Source organism: Sceloporus undulatus, chromosome 2, assembly GCF_019175285.1.
Source record: "Sceloporus undulatus isolate JIND9_A2432 ecotype Alabama chromosome 2, SceUnd_v1.1, whole genome shotgun sequence".
Classification (NCBI taxonomy): domain Eukaryota; kingdom Metazoa; phylum Chordata; class Lepidosauria; order Squamata; family Phrynosomatidae; genus Sceloporus; species Sceloporus undulatus.
Window position 1 is genome coordinate 71,229,815 of NC_056523.1, and position 20,129 is coordinate 71,249,943.

General features: G+C 43.2%; 1 protein-coding gene across 1 annotated transcript; it reads left to right on the forward strand.

Annotated features, from left to right (window-relative positions):
- The first annotated feature begins 2,063 nt into the window (after positions 1 to 2,063).
- On the forward strand, positions 2,064 to 15,090 carry LOC121922667 (hyaluronidase-4-like). The gene is made up of 4 exons (XM_042452357.1): positions 2,064 to 2,127; positions 9,886 to 10,894; positions 13,155 to 13,244; positions 14,651 to 15,090. The coding sequence occupies exons 1-4, from the start codon at positions 2,108 to 2,110 to the stop codon at positions 15,041 to 15,043; spliced, it is 1,512 nt and encodes a 503-aa protein (XP_042308291.1). The 5' UTR covers positions 2,064 to 2,107; the 3' UTR covers positions 15,044 to 15,090.
- The last annotated feature ends 5,039 nt before the right edge of the window (positions 15,091 to 20,129 follow it).

Here is a 20,129-nt window from a genome sequence, read left to right on the forward strand (position 1 = left end):
GGCACCATAGCAGCTAGCCCCACAGCTTTTCAGTATTCCTTTGATGCTGTGTCATCTGTACGCAGTGCCAGAGGAGCACTGTGATGCCACGTGCCATGTGGTGCGGTGTGTGGTATCACACCGGCCTGGGGCCGGAGTCGGGGCATGCTTCATATGGAAGCCACACCCGACTCCTCCCACCTTAATGGCTGATCTGTACAGCCCCTTACTCTGCCTAAAGGTGGGGTCATTGCCCCTGTCATCCACCCACATGGACATGATCTATATGTGAATATTTGCTTCCTGTTGTCCCATGTGTTTTCTTACCTAGAGAATATTGGGTAGGAGGACCTGCTTCAAGGAAGTGTTTGCAAAGTGACATCACTATGCAGCAGCAAACATCAGAGGAGGTGGTGAATCTCTATCTCCAAAATAGCTTCATCACCTTGGAGAACTCCTTTAAAGTTCAGTCAAAAACCCAGAGTGGGTTCAATGACCCACTCACATGGAAGCCACCAGTCATCGCTGAAAGGAGAGAGCAGTGAGAATTTCATTTTGTGTCATTTTTTAATTGGAATTTCCCCAAATCCACACATTTCTTCATACTTAGCAGGAAAAGAATTCTGGGTGTTGCTGTTTTTCTAAAGCTGAATGTAAAAGAATCCAAATTAAGGCATTCTGTCACCCAGGCCCAGGACCTTTGAATTGTTAACTTTGAAAAAGTCTGGAGTTGAATCTCTTTGTGCTGCACCATGTTAGTTCTGAATCATGATTATAATATCTCTTTCTACTCCCAAAATTCCCATATATTTCACATATTTATGGCAATCAAGTAACAGTATAGTAATCATAGAATAGAATCATAGAATCGTAGAGTTGGAAGAGACCTCAAGGGCCATCCAGTCCAACCCCCTGCCATGCAGGAAATCCAAATCAAAGCATCCCCGACAGATGGCCATCCAGCCTCTATTTAAAGACCTCCAAGGTAGGAGACTCCACTACACTCCATTGAGGGAGTTTGTTCCACTGTCGAACAGCCCTTACTGTCAGGAAGTTCCTCCTAATGTTGAGGTGGAATCTCTTTTCCTGGAGCTTGCATCCATTGTTCCGTGTCCTGTTCTCTGGAGCAGCAGAAAACAAGCTTGCTCCCTCCTCAATATGACATCCCTTATTGAAGATCACTAATCTTCATGCTAGGATCTATTACGGATCCAGGAGAATTTCATTTTACCCTGTTTTTGTAGGGTTTCCCCAAATTTACAATTTTATTTATTTTGGGGACAAAAAACACTTGGATAGAGAGCCCCCCCCCCCATTCCCTTGGTAAAAGCCTTTCTTCTCAGGAATCCAGAAAATAAGATTTCAATGTAATGGTGTCAGAATCAAGGTCTTACTGTCTCATTTGCCTGTCTTTATTTGCCTATCCGATGTGACTTTGAGGTCCAGCAGTGAGACTTCTATCACCGCTCGCTCTAATGCTTGGAGGCTAAAAGCCATCCAGAACATCGGTTTATTCAAACAAGTCTTTTTGAACAATTGTAAGTAGAGGAGTCTCAGCTGATGTCCTGGAGAATCAGCTTGCGCATCAGCAAAGGTAGGAGAAAGGAGGGCACCCAGGCTGTTTCTGCTTGTCCATTGCCAAGCACCAACCGGCCATTGAAAGAGCCAGGAACGTAGTGTAGTTTCTGTTTGACTGAACGAACACAACAGACACAATTGCCCCAGTGAAGCAGGAGGAGGTTTGTCTGGAGGAGGTGCTCATAAACACAGCTGCTCACGGAGGACAGAGACACATGGATCGTACCACTGAGGAAGCAGGGGAGAGCAGCCACAGGTAGTTTCCCTCTCCACCAGTTCTTTTGCTCTAAGGGACACCTCCTGGGTGCCTTGCAGGGTAAAACTGATGTGCCAGATGCATCTGGATGGGAGGCAGGTGAGAGGCACTGGGGAACCTGGGGCAGCCTGAGGGAAAGGGAGTTGGCTTGGGCTAAAAGGGACCCACAGAGGGAGATGGTTTAGCAGGTGCCCTGCTATTATGCCAGGGCTGAGCCAGAATCCAAGGAGGGAGACAGAGCATCCGAGTGGGCAGGGTGCTGCCAGGGGGAGCTGGAGGCAAAGACTGGGTCCCATGGCTGCAAAACTCTTCAGGTAAGTGTCCCTTTCTCACAGAGTATGTTTCTTACATATGTTTTTCAGAACAATTGTTCTTTGTAGGACTCTGCTTTGGAAAAGAAGGGAAAGTCTCAGACAGGTAGTTTGGATTCACCTGTCAGAGCCAGCAATAGCAATCTAATCCTTCAGCCAGAATGTTGGTGGTCAGGCAAAAGAAAGGGAGATGCTCCAGTTTCTTAGGATTTGAATACAATGCAATGCAATGGAATGTGCCACCACCTCGTCAAAATTTTGAAAGAGCCTCTCTTTAACAGTCATGGCAAGCTCTCACTTTTTCTTACCTTGCTTATTTTGTAAGAGTGGCTGCTCATGGAAATAAGCAATAGCAGGCAGTGCAGGATTGAAAAAAGAAGAAGACTGTCTGATGTGAGCAGCTGGAACATCTAAAACCTAAGGGAAATTCCTAGCCCCTTCCTTTTAAAAAAGGATCTGCATTCTTTCTCCCACCCTGACTCCTGATTCTAAATTAGAATGTGTGAACTCCCAGAATGTGTTTTCTAATTTTTCTATAGCTTCCATCCTGCAACTTACCATAGTGCTTGCCAATAGATAATGATAGTCTGTAGAGCCTCTGGATTTTCATGTGACTTCTTTTCCTCTGGAATGTAATAGTTAAATTGTTGCATTAAAATAGCCTGTCTTGTTCAGCATGGGAAGGAGTGTTAGAGGGTGAATGATTCTTATGTTTAGCACACACACATCCTTGAATACCCTATTGTTTTGCATTTTCTGAACACTAGCAGCCACATTTCAAGGATCTAATAAACAATTGTCAATTTTTAAAGTACTCTTAAAAGTTCAAAGAAACATTATTATGAATGGATTCCTTTATATAGATATATGGATGAGACTGATTTCTTTGCCTTCAGCGAAAATGAGTTTGATAAAATTCAAAACCAAGTACCAACTTGAGGATTCTTTTTCTCCTCTGCCATAGACCAGCTTTGTATTTCTCTGGCCATTCTTTCCCTCTCTTTAATTATAAAACAATATTTTTTTAATGCTTGCTTGTGTTAATAGCAAATGCACAAAAAGCTGGAAATGAGGGATTAATAAATAGCATGGGAGGGTGTTAACCAAAGTGAAATGAAAGTGGTATCAATTTTATCTTGGTTTGTCTTTGTCCCTTGCATGACACAAGTTACTGAACAGAGCCGGATCCTGCTGCTCTGATGGATGTAGGAGGGTTGGATGCATTGGGATGATTTGATCGACTTGGCTTGATTCACGTACCAATTATTATCTTGTAAGAATTCTCAAAGCATTCATTGAGAGGCTGGATTTTGTTAGTGTCTGTCTGCAAAGTTCCCATACAGCTTGGTCTTTAATTCCACATCGTTCTGTGCTAAGAATGTCCCAGCTTTACTTTCCGATATGCTGCTTCAGCTGGATTTTCCAGCCGTAATGCAGTATTAATTCTTTTAAAAGGATGCGCCCAGAGAAGTACCCAGTAGGCTAAGAGCTTTATGGAAAACGGGAGCATAGGGGACACAGTCTTGTATATTCATAATTGTCACATCAGAAACTCCACCTGGATTTACAGCTTACTGAATCAATAGCTGCCCAGAGAGATGATGTGGCTGCTCTTTAAAAAGAAATGGACCCTGACCCCTTTCCTATACACCAGAGATCCATTTTATAGCATAAGCGCTTAAAAACAGGGAGGGGGTTGTCACTGGGCACAGAAGTGGTCAGGATTTAAATGGATGATCAACTTTGGCAAACTGTGTGTTTACGTAGGAGCTGTGAGCTCAGGAAGCTACATTAGCACAGCAGGTTGAGCTACAGCTAGAGCACCCAGGGCCAGTCCTACTATTAGCCAGAGTGAGGCATTGGATGCAGGAGGCAATTGATGAGAAGACAGAGAGTGACATGTCCTCCAGCATCTCACAGATGAAAACTAGGACACTGACTGGCCAACATCAGTGCATGGTTCAAACACAAACATATTCACATACTTATGGAGGCTTATTTCTGAGTAGGTAGGAGTATATACAGTAGGGCCTTGTTTTGTGCTGAGATTTGGTTCCAAGACCCTTTGTGGATATCAAAATCCATGGATGCTCAAGTCCCATGATATACAGTGGCATAATAAAATGATGTCCCTTATATAAAATGGCAAAATCAAGGCTTACTTTCTGGAATTTATATATTTTTGAATATTTTCAAGCTGTCTGATGCTTGAATCCACCGATAAAAAAACCTGTGGATATGGAGGGACAACTGTAATTGCATTTTAATTTAAATGGGATATTGTTATTCTTAGAGGTAGATTCTAATCTTACACATGACACACAGAGAGAAGCACTCTCCCCTTTCTCTCTCACACAAGTGAATGCACATTTCCCCACTTCTCTCACTCAAACTCACAGAAACACACTCACACAAAACATATCTCCCTGCTTTTGTGTTGCATACATTTCACCACTTCTTTCTTTCTCCCACAGAGAGATATCCAACAAATATATGAAAACACACAACACTGCACATCTTTCCCCTGCCTGGATCATGCCTTCTGATTCTCTCTTTTTGTTCTTAGGAAAAGCAAAGCAATCACATTTCCTCCCCTGCCCCATTCACTAGGCCAGAAAAATTATGGGCTAGACAGGTAAAACACCATGGTGCCTGGGTTTTGTGGGTGTGCATGTGTTTAAAAAAACAACAACCCTTTTCCTTGTGTGTATATACTCTGTGGCCTGTGGTTGAGAGCCAGCATAGCATGATGGCAAGTGTTAGACTACGACTCAGAAGATCAGGGTTTGATTCCCCATTTGAGCATAAAAACCCACTGTGTGACCTTGGGCAAGACACACTCTCTCAGCCTCAGAGGATGGCAATGGCAACCCCCTTCTGAAGAAATTTTCCAAGAAAACACCATGATAGTTTCACCTTAGGGTCACCATAAGTAAAAAAAACAACTTGGAGGCACACAACAACAACTCCTCCTCTGTGGTATTTTTAAGAGAGGGCCAAGGGCCAAGAGTGAGCCAGGAGCTATTAACTAGGTATTGTCTTTTTCTTGTCATTGCATCACTCTACCCCAAAGTCACCAAGCATCCTTCTGGCATTTGCTAGAAGCTACATTTACAGGCAAATGCAAGAAAGAAGAGCCTGGACAAGGAGCAGGAAATCTCTTGAATTCTCTCTGAGAGCAAACTGGGTGGCCTTTGCTTAGCCCTTCTCCCAGTCTTAACTTCTGATCTGCAAAATGGGGGTATTCATGCCAGCCGCTTACAGTAGGGGTACTCTGAGGATTACTGAGAAGTGCTTTGAACATTTAGAGAAAAAGCACTATAATTAAATGCTGCCACTATTATTATTAAGAAAAGTCATACATGGGATGTGAGCTACACACAAATATCTCATTGAGCAGAAGGAAATCCCTGTCAAATCTTGAAAGGAGCTTTAGGCACATTCCTGTTTAGATCGGTGGGAATCCTGTGGCGGCTGTTGGACTGCAGATCCCAGTAGCTCTAGCCAGCACAGCCAACAATGAAGGATGCTGGTAGTTGCAATTCAATAACCTTTGGAGTGCCACATGATTCCCATCCTTAGCTTAGAGGGTCAAAAGACAGGTGAGTGAATTGTTGTGACTAAGACAAAAGGATAGGTAATATTGATCTGCTGTAGAATTCATAGAGGAGCCATCATGGTGTAGTGGTTTGAACATTGGACTATGACTTTGGAGAGCAGGTTTTGAATCCTCTCTCAGTCATGAAAATTCACTGGGTGACCTTGGGCAAGTCACACTCTCTCTGCCTCAGAGGATGGCAATAGAAAACCCCCTCTGAAGAAACTTCCAGGGTTGAGAAAATCATGTGATAAGGTTGCTGTAAATTGGAAACAACTTGAACGCAAACAACACACACATGGAATTCATAGCCATAGCCGTGCTAGGCTGGAAAATCAGTATGCAAAGGGATCTTGTAGTAGAACCTTTGAGATTAACTGTGCAAAAGGAGTTGTAACATAAGCTTTTGTGTACTGGGTCTACTTCCTTAGAATTGCTCTTAATGCTGGAAGCAAAGAAAAGGATAAAGCCTTTCTTGGTGGAATTGGATTTTAATCCATCCTGTGGCTACCCCTTTCCATACAATACTTTGTATTGAGGGCTGTGGTGCTCATGGAAGAAATCTTAGTTTTTCATCCATTATTGCCATTTAATCTTCCCTGTAAGTATAGTTAATGCTTCTGAAGCTTGGATTCAGATAAAAGTAACTCCTCCTATACAGCTTAAGGGGAGGGGGATTTAGAGAGGGGCTATTTCACTCTTCACTGGAATAATTAAAGTAGTGCATTTGCTGTTGCACAAGGGCAGTGTAGCAAGCTAAGGAGGTTGTATGTGAGCCTTGAGTTTATGGGAACACCAGGGGTTGGAAATGTGGAGTGACTATAGGATTTTGCTCAGAAGCCAATCAAAACAGTACAGAGAAGCTGGAAAAGTGGTTTGTTTACCCACATCTGGAACCTCGTATAAATTAACGGATGACTTTCCAGGAGGTCAGGTATTAATGTAATGTGAAGTGTGTGTCTTCAGGTTGCCTGATGTTTTATAGTGACCCTGTGAATGTCATTGGGTTTTCTTAGGCAAGGGATTCTCAGAGGTGGTTATGCTGGTTCTTTCCTCTGAAATCTAGCCAATAGCACAAGGTGGTCTCTGTTTCAAGTACTAACCAGGGCTGACCCTGCTTAGTTTTAAAAATCATATGGGATTTTGTGCCTCCTAGGTGGCACAGGAGGGATATTATGGCTTCCATGGCTCCTGTTTGAGGAGCTATCCAAGGTGCTGAACTCTATTGCCCATCAATAAATCCAGCACCTTGAGTAACTTTTTTAAAGTTGAGGTGAACACCCAGATTGGATTCACTCCTGTACACACACACACAAGCCATGGAAGCCACCAGTCACAACCAGGTGGGGGGAGGGTCTCAAATGCAAAATACTATCCAGGTTTATGTGGCATACGCTTTCATGAACTACATCTTATGTCATGAGAACTTGTGAAGTTGCCTCCAGTTCATGACCTTTTATGCCCAGTAAAACTCCTGAGACTTCAATTTCCATGAGACTCTTCAAAAAATTTGCTGAAGTAGATTAACACAGTTAACCACCTCCACAGTCCACCCGACTCTGCTTCCTGGAAATGTTCTGAAACTCAGGGGGAATATAGCCACTAGAAAAATCTTCCTGTGTGATTAACGCCTGAGTACTTCTCTTTCTGAATGAGGGAACTAGCATAAAGAACATTGGGAGGCTTTGTACCTCTTTTACAAGGAAAAGGATGGGATGAGCTTTCATGGGGGTTTGTGAAAATATCGGACTTAGGTCTATATAAATGGACTTATGTAAGCAAAAAGTAGAACTGAATAGTTTCACCATGTCTGTTTTCGGCAAGGGGTTGCCATGATGTTACCATATAGGGGAGCCTGTGAAGTGACCATTGCACATCAGGACTAGGACAAATGCACCTCAGAACCAATGTGAATTGAGCACTCCTGATGTCCATCCAGACTATGGATCGGGACTGCCCATGTGCATTGGTACAGCCTAATGTGCATCAGGACACAGGCTAGGGAGTGCTTATGTACATCTGCAGTGCCTGATATGTCCTGATATGCATATCTTTGCAAGAGTTCCTTAGCACTTCTGTTATGTATAATAATAATAATAATAATAATAATAATAATAATAATAATAATGACTGAGGATGTTAAAATACAAGTTAAAGTACAAAACACAATTAAAAACACATACACCTGCACTATAAAACTATTACAATACATCATAAAAGAACATATACAAATTAAAAAGTCAAAATTTAATAGTGACTGTGTAGACCTGCTGGAAGGAAGAGATACGTCTTTAATGTAAATTTACACAACATAGACCATGTTATAGAATCACAGCTGACAGCACTGGTGGCTCCCATGGTTGATTTGCTCCAGGTTTTAATCTGAACTTAAAAGGAATTGTTCAAAGGAAGATGGTTCAATGGTTCCTTTAAAGTTTGGTCTGAAACCCAGAGCAGATTCATGTCCCACCTGCTACATTGGAGTCACCCAAGCCACTAGATATGATCACTCTGACATGGAGGCTGCCCCTGTTCCATCAGGTTATTATAAGAGGTTTTCAGAGAGCTCTAGACATTAGTGGATAATGCATTTGACTAAGTGTTCCACCTCCAGGGGAATAGTAAGTTTAATACAGGTCAGCAATGATTGAAGGCTGCAATCATTGGATGTCTGCTCTGTGGCCTATGCAGAATGAGGTTAATGTGACTGCTCAGCTCCCAGTGGAACTGGCCCCATGAAATTGGAGAGCTTTAGAAGAGGAGGAAAAGTAGCATCCTGAATCTCTCTCTCTCTCTGTCTGTGTGCTAGTAACAATTGGAGCCCTGGGCCGTCAGTTCAGAATTTGCGTCCATGTTTCATAAACCTCTCCGTGCAAAGGCTATAGAATTCCTTTTTTTTCTTTTGAAAAGGGATTAAATTCTACAGAGGATTAATTTTTTTAACAGAAAAGCCAGTAACAAACATCAATGCAGAGACTAGATTCAGAAAGAGGAGGTTAGCTTTGCTCCCCATCCCCTGAGTAAATAGTCCTGCAGGCAGATTCATGACTCCAGAGTCCAACGATCTCTAGCAGCCATGTGCTTCTCTTGCCACCTCATTTGTGTATATTGCAAATTGAATTACTCAGCAAATTAGCTTTGGGGAAACCTCCTGCAGCAAGGGCAATTAGCAAACAGACAGCTTGCCTCTAGAAGAGAAAGAAAAGAGACTTTCGAAAGCATTCTGATTCATCCTCAGTTGTGGCATCAGTACTCCACATACTCAAGGGGAGGAATAAAGGATTTATTATTTTTTTGAGGAGTTGTTCCCCAGTTTTTATCAATTCCCCCCACCAATGTTTTGAACTTCAACTCTCAGAATCTCTCACTACTTTCCATGGTGGCTGAGGCTGCTGGGAGTTGCAGTCCAAAACATCTGGTGGACCAACAGAAGAGCAAATGGCAAACATGACTGCAGCAAGTGACCCAGAAGGGGGAGGCTAGCTTTCAGAGATTTCAGGGGCTCTGTGATATCCTTAAAATGAACAAAGTGACTGTCAGGTGAAACCATCTACAGCATGTAGACCTGCATATATCTAGTGCTTGTGATAACCCTGGAGTAATCATACTTTGCAGGGGAACTTGATTTCTCATATGGGAAGGAACAAGTGTGAGACAGGAGATAGACTAAGGTGCTGCCACACTGCAGAATTAATGCAGTTTGATACCACTTTGGTTGTCTTCACTCCACCCTATGGAATCCTGGGATTTGTAGTTTGTTGTGACACCAGAGCTCTCTGACAAGAGAAGGCAGGCTATCTCAGAAAACTACAAATCCCAGAATTCCATAGCATTTGCCCATTACATTTAAAGTGGTGTCAAATTGCATTAATTCTGCCGTATAGATGCAGCCTAAAACTTGGGAGATCCAGGCACACAAAAATCTTTGGCTGAACTTGGGGGTCTGTTATTTTTTCTAAGCCTGCCCTACCACACAGAGTTGTTATAAAGAGAAGAACCATGCATATGATGTTGAAGGAAAGGCAGGATATAAATGTAACATAAATAATTATTTTAAAAACAGATGTTCAAGACTGGATAAATGAGATACTTATTTAAAAATGGGTGATATATGATAGCTCAGTGTCTCATTCTGTGGATTGTCTATTCTGCCCTTCCTGCAGTGTTGCCCATAATGTGGAAACCTTGTATTCGAGTGGGCCGCCCCAGTGGCTGTCAGTGTACTTGAGGCTGCAGAGGTGCTTCAGTCACCACGCCTTCTTGCTGCTGCTGCTCTTGTTCCCAGACCTACCTGCAGCTGCCCACAACTTGAAGCCGTCCCTGCCCCCAATTGTAAAAAACAACCCTTTTCTAGTGACTTGGAATGCGCCAACTGCTCGCTGTTCAGCTGCCTATGAGGTCCCCCTGAACTTGGACTCCTATGACATTCTAGTGAACTCCCAAGAAGCCTTCGCTGGGGGGAACATCACCATTTTCTACTATGACCAGCTGGGCTTGTATCCTTACTACTTGAACACAACTGTACCCCCCACTGCTGTTAATGGGGGCTGCCCCCAGAACTCCAGCCTGACAAAACACTTGGAGAAAATGAAGAATGATATTGGGGCCGTCATCCCCTCAGATGCCTTTGCAGGCCTTTCGGTGATCGACTGGGAGAACTGGAGGCCTCAGTGGATAAGGAACTGGGATAAGAAAAACGTCTATCGGAACATGTCCCTCCATCTTGTCAGGGAAAGGAACCCCCCTTTGTCCGATTCCCAGGCAGAAATGCAGGCCAAGTGGGAATTCGAGACAGCTGCAGAAAGATTCATGTCAGACACCCTCCAGCTTGCCCAGTCTCTGCGTCCCAATGGCTGGTGGGGCTACTACCTCTTCCCAGAGTGCTACAACTACCATTACTTGGATGACTTTGCAAACTTCACAGGGCACTGTCCGCCACTGGAGGTGCAGCGTAATGATGATCTGATCTGGCTTTGGGAAAACAGCAAAGCTCTCTATCCTTCCATCTACATGGAGGAGGTGCTGAGAACTTCCCTCCAAGGAAAGAAGTTTGTGTGGGCCAAAGTGGGTGAAGCCCTGAGAGTGGCTGAACTGCCATCTGCTGAGCATTCCTTGCCTGTTTTTGTCTATGCCAGGCCTTTCTACACCTACACACTGAAAGAACTGACCCAGGTGAGATGCTTGTCTTCTTCCATTTTAGCCCCAATGTGCACTTGAGATAGACATTGGTTCCACTGGGAACTGGTGGCCATCCAGATATCATTAGACACTGCTCTTGTCATCTTTGATAAATTAGCTGTTCTGCCTGGGGCCAATGGGAGTTGGAGTCCAGTAACATCTGGGAGGGAGGGTACAAGTTCACCTACAATGATGTAACCCGTGTGTTTAGCTGGGGCTGTTGTTGGTGATGTCCTCAAGAAACCTGTGATCAACTTAAAGTAGAAAGATATACTGTGAAAGAAACCCTGTGGCCCCAAGGAAGAGAAAAGAGAGAAAGTGTTGTTTGAGACCTGGTGTTAGACTTCTTGGGGACTGAGATGAGCTGCCAACAGGGAAACTCCCAAACACATTGGCAGCAAAAAATATGTGCCATAGAGGGGCAAAAGAGCTATTGTGTGAGATCAATTTTATTTGGAGTAAATCTGTTCAAGAATGTGAGAGATAATAGTGTATCTCAAAAGCAGAGCAATTAATATTCATAAGCTGAAAGTGAGCAATAATCAGTCCCACACTATCATCACATCACACACAGGGGCTAGCAGAGAAATAAAGCAGGGTTAGTGTTCTTTGGGAAGACACATGCTATAGGGAAGGTGTGAAGCAGGATAATGAGACCTTTGTTCCTTTCTCACTGGTGCAGGATGACCAGATGCAGTGGCGTCCTTTTCTAGGGTGTCACCCGTGTGGAGGTGGGGCTTCTGGGGGTGGGACCCAAAGGGCACTCCCTCCACCTTGTTGCCACAGTGTTTAGAATGGCACCACAGCAGTGAGGTAGGGGCCATGTTCAGCATTCTCAGCATCCCCCCCCCCCCCGGGCCTTCCGAGTCCTACATCACCATGCCCACATGGGACTCAGAAAATAGCCACCCATCTCCTCCCCAAGGTGTACTACCCCACTGGGTGACACCTCCCTCTGGGGTGTCACCCCTGAGGGCCACATCACTACACCCGCCTAGTGACACCACTGACCAGATGTCATAACCACAAAGGAGGACAAGGCACCACAAAATGAAGGACATTCAAAAAAATGTAGGACATGACCAATTAAAAGCTTAAAATCTAATATAAATGTAAATTCATGCTTCTTAGGCGTGCTCAAAGTGGAGCACATTTTGATATTCTTCCTGGATAGAAGCCTAAAATGAGGAACATGTCCTGGAAAAAGAGAATGTCTGGTCACCCTTCACTGGTGGCCTCTGCATGGGGGAGGATGAGGAAGCACTTCACTAGCTGTAGGAATACCTCCCCCACATTGCCACCTGATCACTGGTTCAGGAGTCCATTCATTCATTCATTCATTCAGTATGCTGTCTTTCTCCTGGACTAGGACCCAAGGTGGCTCACATAAAAAAATGACTAGAGAATAAGAAAGGAGGACTAATTCCCTTCCTGGAGCTTGGGTGATGGCTAGGGATTGTTCCCACTATCCTCAAGCAGAAAAGCACCCTGATAATTTGCTACCTGTACTGTACTCTGGAAATCATACACCAAAAGGTTGTGTTTAGATATAAAAAGGCAAGCAACTTGGCTGAAAGCTTCTAACCTTCATTGCTGTAGAAAAAGATCATGTTAAATGTAGAGTATGGAAGAATGTACTGCATTTCAAGAAGTGGATTAAGAAAATTAATCTCAAAGGTGCTGGATTCATCCAACCCTCTCTTTTTTCCTTTTTATGTAGAATTAGATTAACAAGGCATTTCTTTGAAAAGAGTTGCACTTAAAAAAAAAAAAAAAAGGTCAGTCATGCTGGCTGGAAGATGGGTGCTGTGAGATGCGGCCCCTCAAAATAATTTTGTCAAGCTCTGAAGAAATGTCCTGAAGGATTTAAAAAAGGATTTAAGCCACAAAGCAAAGAAAAACTCCCAAGATATCATTTTATTAAATTCCTTTGAATGTTATGATTTATATACTCCTGCAAGAATGTGGCTTAAATCCTTTTGCTACTCCTGAGTAAAGTATAAATCTTGAATCCATCAGATTGACCTATGTTCTGAATCACAATTCCAACAGTTGATTCAATGGGTCTACTCTTGTTGGGAGTATTCCAGCCTTTGTGTGTTCAATCAGACTTACTCCATACTTTTGCCACATACAGGCAACAATAGTTGGAGATTTGGTCCACAGAAAAAAGGGCAAGATTTCCTTGAGAGATGGCTTGGCATCTGTCCAGTTCCTGCAAATTTATGTGTGTTGGTTTCTGTTGCTGTTTTAGACAGATTTGGTGTACAGCATTGGGCAAGCAGCTGCCATGGGAGCACACGGCATTGTACTCTGGGGAGATGCGGACTACTCACGCAACCGGGTAATTGAACAGTAGCCACTAAGGCTGCTTTTCTTACTCTTTTCAACTCTCTCCTCTTCTGTTTATTATTCCAAAGTGTAATGTAGATTGGTAAGAGAGAAAACTGAGGTAATATCATTAATAAAGGGATGGTGCTCCAGACTTTGTCAGACTGCCCCTTCCATCATTCCTCACCATTAGCTTTGCTGGCTAGGTCTGATGGGATCTGCAGTCCAAGAGCATCTGGACAGATGCACTGTGCCCACCCCTGCTTTAATATATTTGCTACTGAAAGACCTTCATCTGAAATAGATGCCTACAGCACCTGGTATTAATTGGCTGTCTCCAATCCAAGTATTAACTAGAGCTGACCCTGCTTAGCATCCTTTTTCACCATTGTAGTGGGTGTTATTCTCTTCCTCCCTCCACAGTGACCAAAGTGGTTTTCACTAGGGGCTGCAGGGTGTGTGGCTTGCACCAGATGACAGCTCAGAATAGGGATGACGCCCGGTTGGCCTCTCTTCTCACTGTGTCCTTCCTGGCTTTGTTGTGGTGGCAAAGGAGAGGCTTGAGTATGCCTCTCCCTGCATTGCTACAGCAGCAGAGCACTCCTCACAAGGAGACCACTGCTACAGGGTGAAGGAGAAGGCCAAGTGTTCCTCTATTGGCTTTGCCACAGTGATAAAAGCTTCCTCACAAGGAAACCTCTTCTGCCATGGTAAAGGAGAGGACCCAGTGCACTGTTTTGGCTGTCACTGCCCCCATGGTAGTTGTGGGGGTGCCACTGCTCCAGAGGAGTGCAATGAATCTTGACATCATTCTGCATGCCTCATGCAACATATGCCTGTATATGTCACTCACAAGGTGCTGGCCAGAGAGTGTTAGGAGCTGTATGCAAACTTGTTCATCGGAATTCTTAGTTTTTTTGTAACTCCTGCTGGATTCTTAATAGTGAATAATACTACAGGAAATAATCACAAAGTGCCTTTTGATGAAACAAAGAATTCAGCATTCTTTGTATGTGATTAAACAAGAGCGTATGGTCAAGATTGCTAAACTTTATGATTCCATCATGAATGCAGCCTGATAATGCACTCTTGTTTTGTAAATGGATCATAGAGGATCATAGAAACCTAGTTTTTGAAAGATTAAATTCAGACCACTCTTGCTGGGCATTATAGTATTAGTGCTAAGGAATTAACTAAAACACTGTGTTCTGTCTGGCACTCCTGTACCTGAAGCCTCTTTCTATAAATTTTAGTGCTTTAAATTCAATGGAAGCTTGGTCTCAATTCAGACATTTTAAATACTAGTCTCCTGAGTGTATTAAATTCCTAAATTTATGAACATGTATAGACTAGCAAAACAATTTTTTCCTGGTTTTCCTCTCTATTAACTGTTTATATACAATGTTTTCCTTCTCAAAGACCAACTGCTTAAAGATTCAAGAGTACCTGATGAGCACCTTGGGCCCTTACATTGTCAACGTGACCACAGCAGCCAAACTTTGCAGCCAAAATATCTGCAATAACCATGGCCGCTGTGTCCGCCGAAGGATGGACTCTGACACCTATTTGCACCTCAGTCCCGACTCCTTCCAGATCCAAACAAGTACAGATGGCAATCAAACCAAAATGTCAGTGACAGGCACCATGACCCATCAGCAGAAGGACAAGATGAGGCAGGAGTTCACGTGTCACTGTTATCTAGGCTGGAACGGAGAAAGATGCCATTCCCGGAGCCAGGGATTGCGACCACAAACGTGCAGCTGGTACATTCTTGGGGTAATTCTTGCTGCACTGTGGGCATGGCATTTATGAGCCAGTTGGACCAGTTGTTATAAAACTGAATTTTTGTGAAGCCAGTGGCGTGACGTGAATCCCACATTCCTCTGCATGGTGGAGAGAAGGGAAGGATGATACAAGTATGGCGTTTGGTGACAGAAGTCTTGTGAAGTGTTCTGTGAGTTCCATTGGCCTTCCAGGGTATTCTCTTCTTGTGGTGTTTCACTGGAAAAGTTAGCACATGTGGATTTTCCTCAGCAACATCCATAAATCTATGCAGGATTCTATTCTTCCAATACACAAAAGATTTTTTTCTCCTTTTAGTTATGTACGTCTCTCTTCACCAGCATAGAAGCAGCTGTACTATTCAACGGTGCACATTTTCCTAAACGGTGACAAGAACAGTCATTTTCTAATTTTTTAAAAAGCAAAACTTATTAAGCTAGGACCAAGTATTCATGTCAGTTAACAAAGCAATGCAGTCACTTTTTACAGCACTACACTGTACTTAAGCAGATTATTCATATGCAGAGCAAACATTTCCCAGTTGAAGAAGTAAGGTGTCCTCCGAATGTGATTGGTGCTGTTTAACTGGTGTGTGTGTGTGTGTGTGGGTGTGTGTGTGGTTGTATATGTGCGACACAAGCGACCTATCTCATCAAGGGGGAGAGTTTTTTTAAAAACACAATTTTAAAATTAAATATTTTTCATGTGACACACAAAGACCTCGTTCTTCATTCCTCTAGATTGATGCCTATTGGAAAGCCCAAACAACCATTGTTTTAGAGCAGGAGTGAGCAACTCTGGAAGCCAAAGGAATTGCATTAACTCTCCAAACAAAATTAAACTTTTTCACCTGCAAACACACTCTAAGGGACGCTGGGCATTTTCAATGTGTTTGTAGCTACTCTGGGCCATTTTTAGGCCCAAGAGAGGCTCTTTTTTTAAAAAAGGAAATGAGTGGAAGTCACTTCCAATTCATTTCCTGTTCCAAAAGATTAGGCCTCCCCTTGGCCTAAATTGTCCCCCATTGGAAATGCCCTCCACATCTCTGAGAGGTAATCTGGGGACAAGGTTTGGCCCCTGTAGGATTCAGTGAATTCAAATATGTCCATACCATCCATAGGACATTTCAGGACAGAAAAGTGTTTGGGGGAGGGGGTTGATTTTTATTATTATTATTCCCTAGAGTAGCCTGGGAGCCACAAACTTGGCTCTGGGAGGTACATGTTGGACCAGGGGGGCTCACTTTGCCCACTCCTATTCTAGAACAATCATGTAGGGTTGCGTTGCACTGCCCTGTCTCATATAAACTATGTAGAAAGCTCCCAGGACAAAACAAGAGGGTCAGGAAGACCAGTCTCCCAGTTATAACTCCCAGTTATGCCAGCGTATTGGGGAGAATGTTGCTGAAGGAGGTATTCAATACCTCTGCTGCAATGCTGAAGGAGGTATGCACTACCTCCTTCTCCAATGCCCCTACCAATGCTACCTTGGGTACAAACCAATAGCTGGGAGAGTTTGCAAATGCAGCTACATCTCCCTGACTATTGACTGTGGATGTGCCTGAGCTTATTCCAGCTGCCCTTGTATAACTGAAGATGAGGATCAGCTTTATCCCATTTGTGTGCACTTCTGCCCTGATGTGATGGCCAGGGAGCTAAAGTAGTCTGTCCAAGCCCCAGCCCACCCTCAGTGTTGTTGTGCACTGAGGTTGACAACTGGGAGATAGAGAGCAGTCTCTGCTCCTTTGCCAAATCTGTTGTGTATTTTGATGGGGAGCTATGTTGTGGTGTCATGTTGGGCAAATGCTTAAACTTCCACATTAAATCCCAGCCACAGATTACAGTCCCTGTGGCTACTTTCCCCCCTAGAAAAGAGTGTTGACAGAAATGCCACCAATGCCCACTTCCTTCTCCTACTTTAACAGGCTGAGTATCTTTCCATACCAAAGGGGGATTGGCTGTGGTATGGACCTGGAGAATGTGCTGCTAGCACCAAGTATCCCCATGCAGGGGGAGAATAAAAAATATTTAGGTTCCCTCTCATTCATTCATTCATTCATTCCCCTGGCATGTTAATGTTTTGCCTAACAAGCATAACCTGCCAATTGGGGCAGCAAAAGAACAGACTAAGGCCCCATTCCCACTGGGCATATAAAGCGACGTATATCGCTGCGAGTCTGGATTGGATCAAGTTTCCGAGTCATATTCAAATCAGGTCCATTGTTTCCATTACAAAAGGGAGCAAACGGACTCAGTTTTTCTCGACCCATGTTCTCATTCCCATTGATATTTCTCCGTTGTATTTTCATGTGGGTTTTTTTTGTTCCCCATTCCCACTGCCTTTCTGGAACTGTTTTTTTTTAAAGCTGTCAATCAAGCACTTAGGGGTCTAATCTCCCCTTCTTCTTATCCCCCCTTCTTCAAACCACCACAATATGCAGCAGTCAGCCACCCCTTTTCTGTCTCAAAAAAGGAAGCAAGGCTGGATGCAGGAGCCAGATTCAGGGTTTTGGGTTTCTCTCTCTCTCTTTTTCCTTTCCACTCACAAAAAGTTTTCACCAGCCTCCCTTTCTCCATATCCCTTCTCTTCTTTCCTTTATTTTTCCCTCCCTCTCCAAAAAACCCAGTTTAAACTTTCTTCTTTAAAAAAAAAGTTTTACACACCACCAGGGAAAGGCTGCATGAATGGGGGGAAATAGCACCGGGAATGCCAGGAAAGAACAAAGTTGGTTACACCCTCAGGATAGCACCTTGAACATTGCTCCTCCCCTGATTCAGACACCCTTGCCATTCCCATTAGTTTTCCGCAGATCCGACATGGCAGATGCAAAAAAAAAAAAAAAAACCTCTGGAAAAGTGGTGTCAGGACAACCCGGGTTATCCACCGCTGATTCTGGTTTTAGCTAGAGAAATCAATCAAAGTTGGATCAAACGTGGATTCAAATGGGAATGATATGGGAAAGATGTTCCTATAATCCGATTCTTGATTCGATTTATAGCCCAGTGGGAATGGGGCCTAAGAAGTGATGGAAGCAATAGTGGCTATTTCAGCCTTCTGCCTCCACCTCATCCAGAGATCAGCAGCAGCTCCTACAAACTCTGAAACATATTCAAGGGTAGCAGTGTTGGTCATGCAGCAAAATATAACAAAATACAAAAACCATGAAAGAATGACACCCATATTGGCCAACCAAAATGAAGAAAATACATCATGCAAGCTTCCAAACCTTCACTGGCTTCTTCTTCAAGCAGATGTTAAAAATCATACAGGGAAAAAAATTCTGTTGTTAATGGAGTTGCAATTGTATTGTCTGTCTTTTATTGTCATTTACCCCCAGTCACCATATGGCTAACAGGAGTGGCCTCTGCGTTCATTGAGATCCCTCTCTGGAGCATCTTAACTGACAACAGAAATAACATGAGACAAAATGTAGGCCTGTGACTCTAGCATTGTCACCTTTTTCCTCCTGTATGGTTTTTAGCATCTCTGCCTGATGAGGAAGACAGTGAAGCTTTGAAAGCTTGCATGATATATTTTCTGCATTTTGATTGTCCAATAAAGATATTGCTCTTTTATGAATGTTGTATTTTGTTGTATTTTACAAACTGTGAGTGAAATGTTCTGTGCTGGGTAAACCACAAGGACAAACAGTTGTAAATGCAAAGGTCATCATGTATTTAACGCTAAAAGAGAGAGAAATATGTCACTGGACTAGCTGTATAGTTTTGTTACTCAGATGGAGATGATGTTAATCTTTGCATATAACTGGAAATTCACAATCTTGTATTTCTCTCACCACTAATTCCCAGCCCTGAGGAAATGGGAAAGATTTCCAAAATTGGACACATACATCAGTCTTTGGGTTGCTTTTGAAAATGACAAAGCTAAACTCTTTTGAACTCAGAATTTGTATCTTGCCTTCCTTGCTGAAGATGTAATATGATAAACAAGACAAATAGCCACACATCGAAACCAATAATCCCAGCTAAAGCAACGTCTCCATCCAGAAGGCAGATGGTTCCATTACAGAAAAACATGCTGTCTGGTTTCTGTATTGTGGTGAGGGAGAAAGAGAAAGAGGAGCACAGGCAGGAAACTACTTATGCTCTCCAGTTGCAGCCATCTCCCGAGGCTGGTCTTGGAAATCCAAGTACCCACACAAAAGCACAATTGGCACCCTTGAGGCTCCATCCTTGGCACTGAAATCATGGTGATTTCTCCTGCACAAATAGAAAACCTCCAGACCTCTTGTGTTCCATGCTTCTTGCAGCTAGTAAGAGCTCCTTCACACTACAAAACTATGATTCTATTTTAACTGCTATGGCTCCACATTATGGAATTCTGGGATTTGTAGTTTAGAGAGGGGTGTTTAGAATGCCCAGTCAGAGAGCTCTAGTGCCTTACCAAATTACATACCCCAGAATTCCATAGGATGCAGCCATGAAAGTTAAAGTGTAATCATAGCACTATAATTAAGTACTGTGAAAGGGTCCCCAAGTCAGCAGTGAGAATTTCCTGGATTAAAAGCAGCAATTCTCTTGCTGTTTGCCAAAGAAAGAGCTGAATTATAGCGAGTTGCTTCTGCTGTAGAAAGCAACATCAGCTTAATAGGGTGTGACTTCTCTGATTTAGGAGTAATCCCAACCTAAATGCACTCCATGCAGCAGATTTAATTAGCACTATCACAGTGTATTAATAACTACAGAGTCCTGATCATCTGGTTTGATGCCTACCCTGGGATTTGTTAGTAGAGAAGATCTGACTTCAGAGAGAAATAGAATGAACTTAAATTGATTATATACCCTGCCATAACTGTTCCTCAAAGCACAGGACAAAGGAAGAAACTGAGTGGGAACTGACCAGTCATCTAACAACAGAAATCCAACCCAGGGAAAAGGTATTTTCATCCCACAGCATTTAAATCATGAAGGAAAAAACACGATGTGGAGCAGTGGGCAGGGCAGGAAGAATAGAATTTTACTAACATTTTGAAAAGAAAGTCATTCATATTTACTCAGGACTTTATGCCGCAGTTATTGCAGAGTTTGAGACAGTGTCTAGCGTTCCACCTGGTCCAGTCTCTTGGAGGTGAGTTTCAATTGCCTGAGGATGTAGA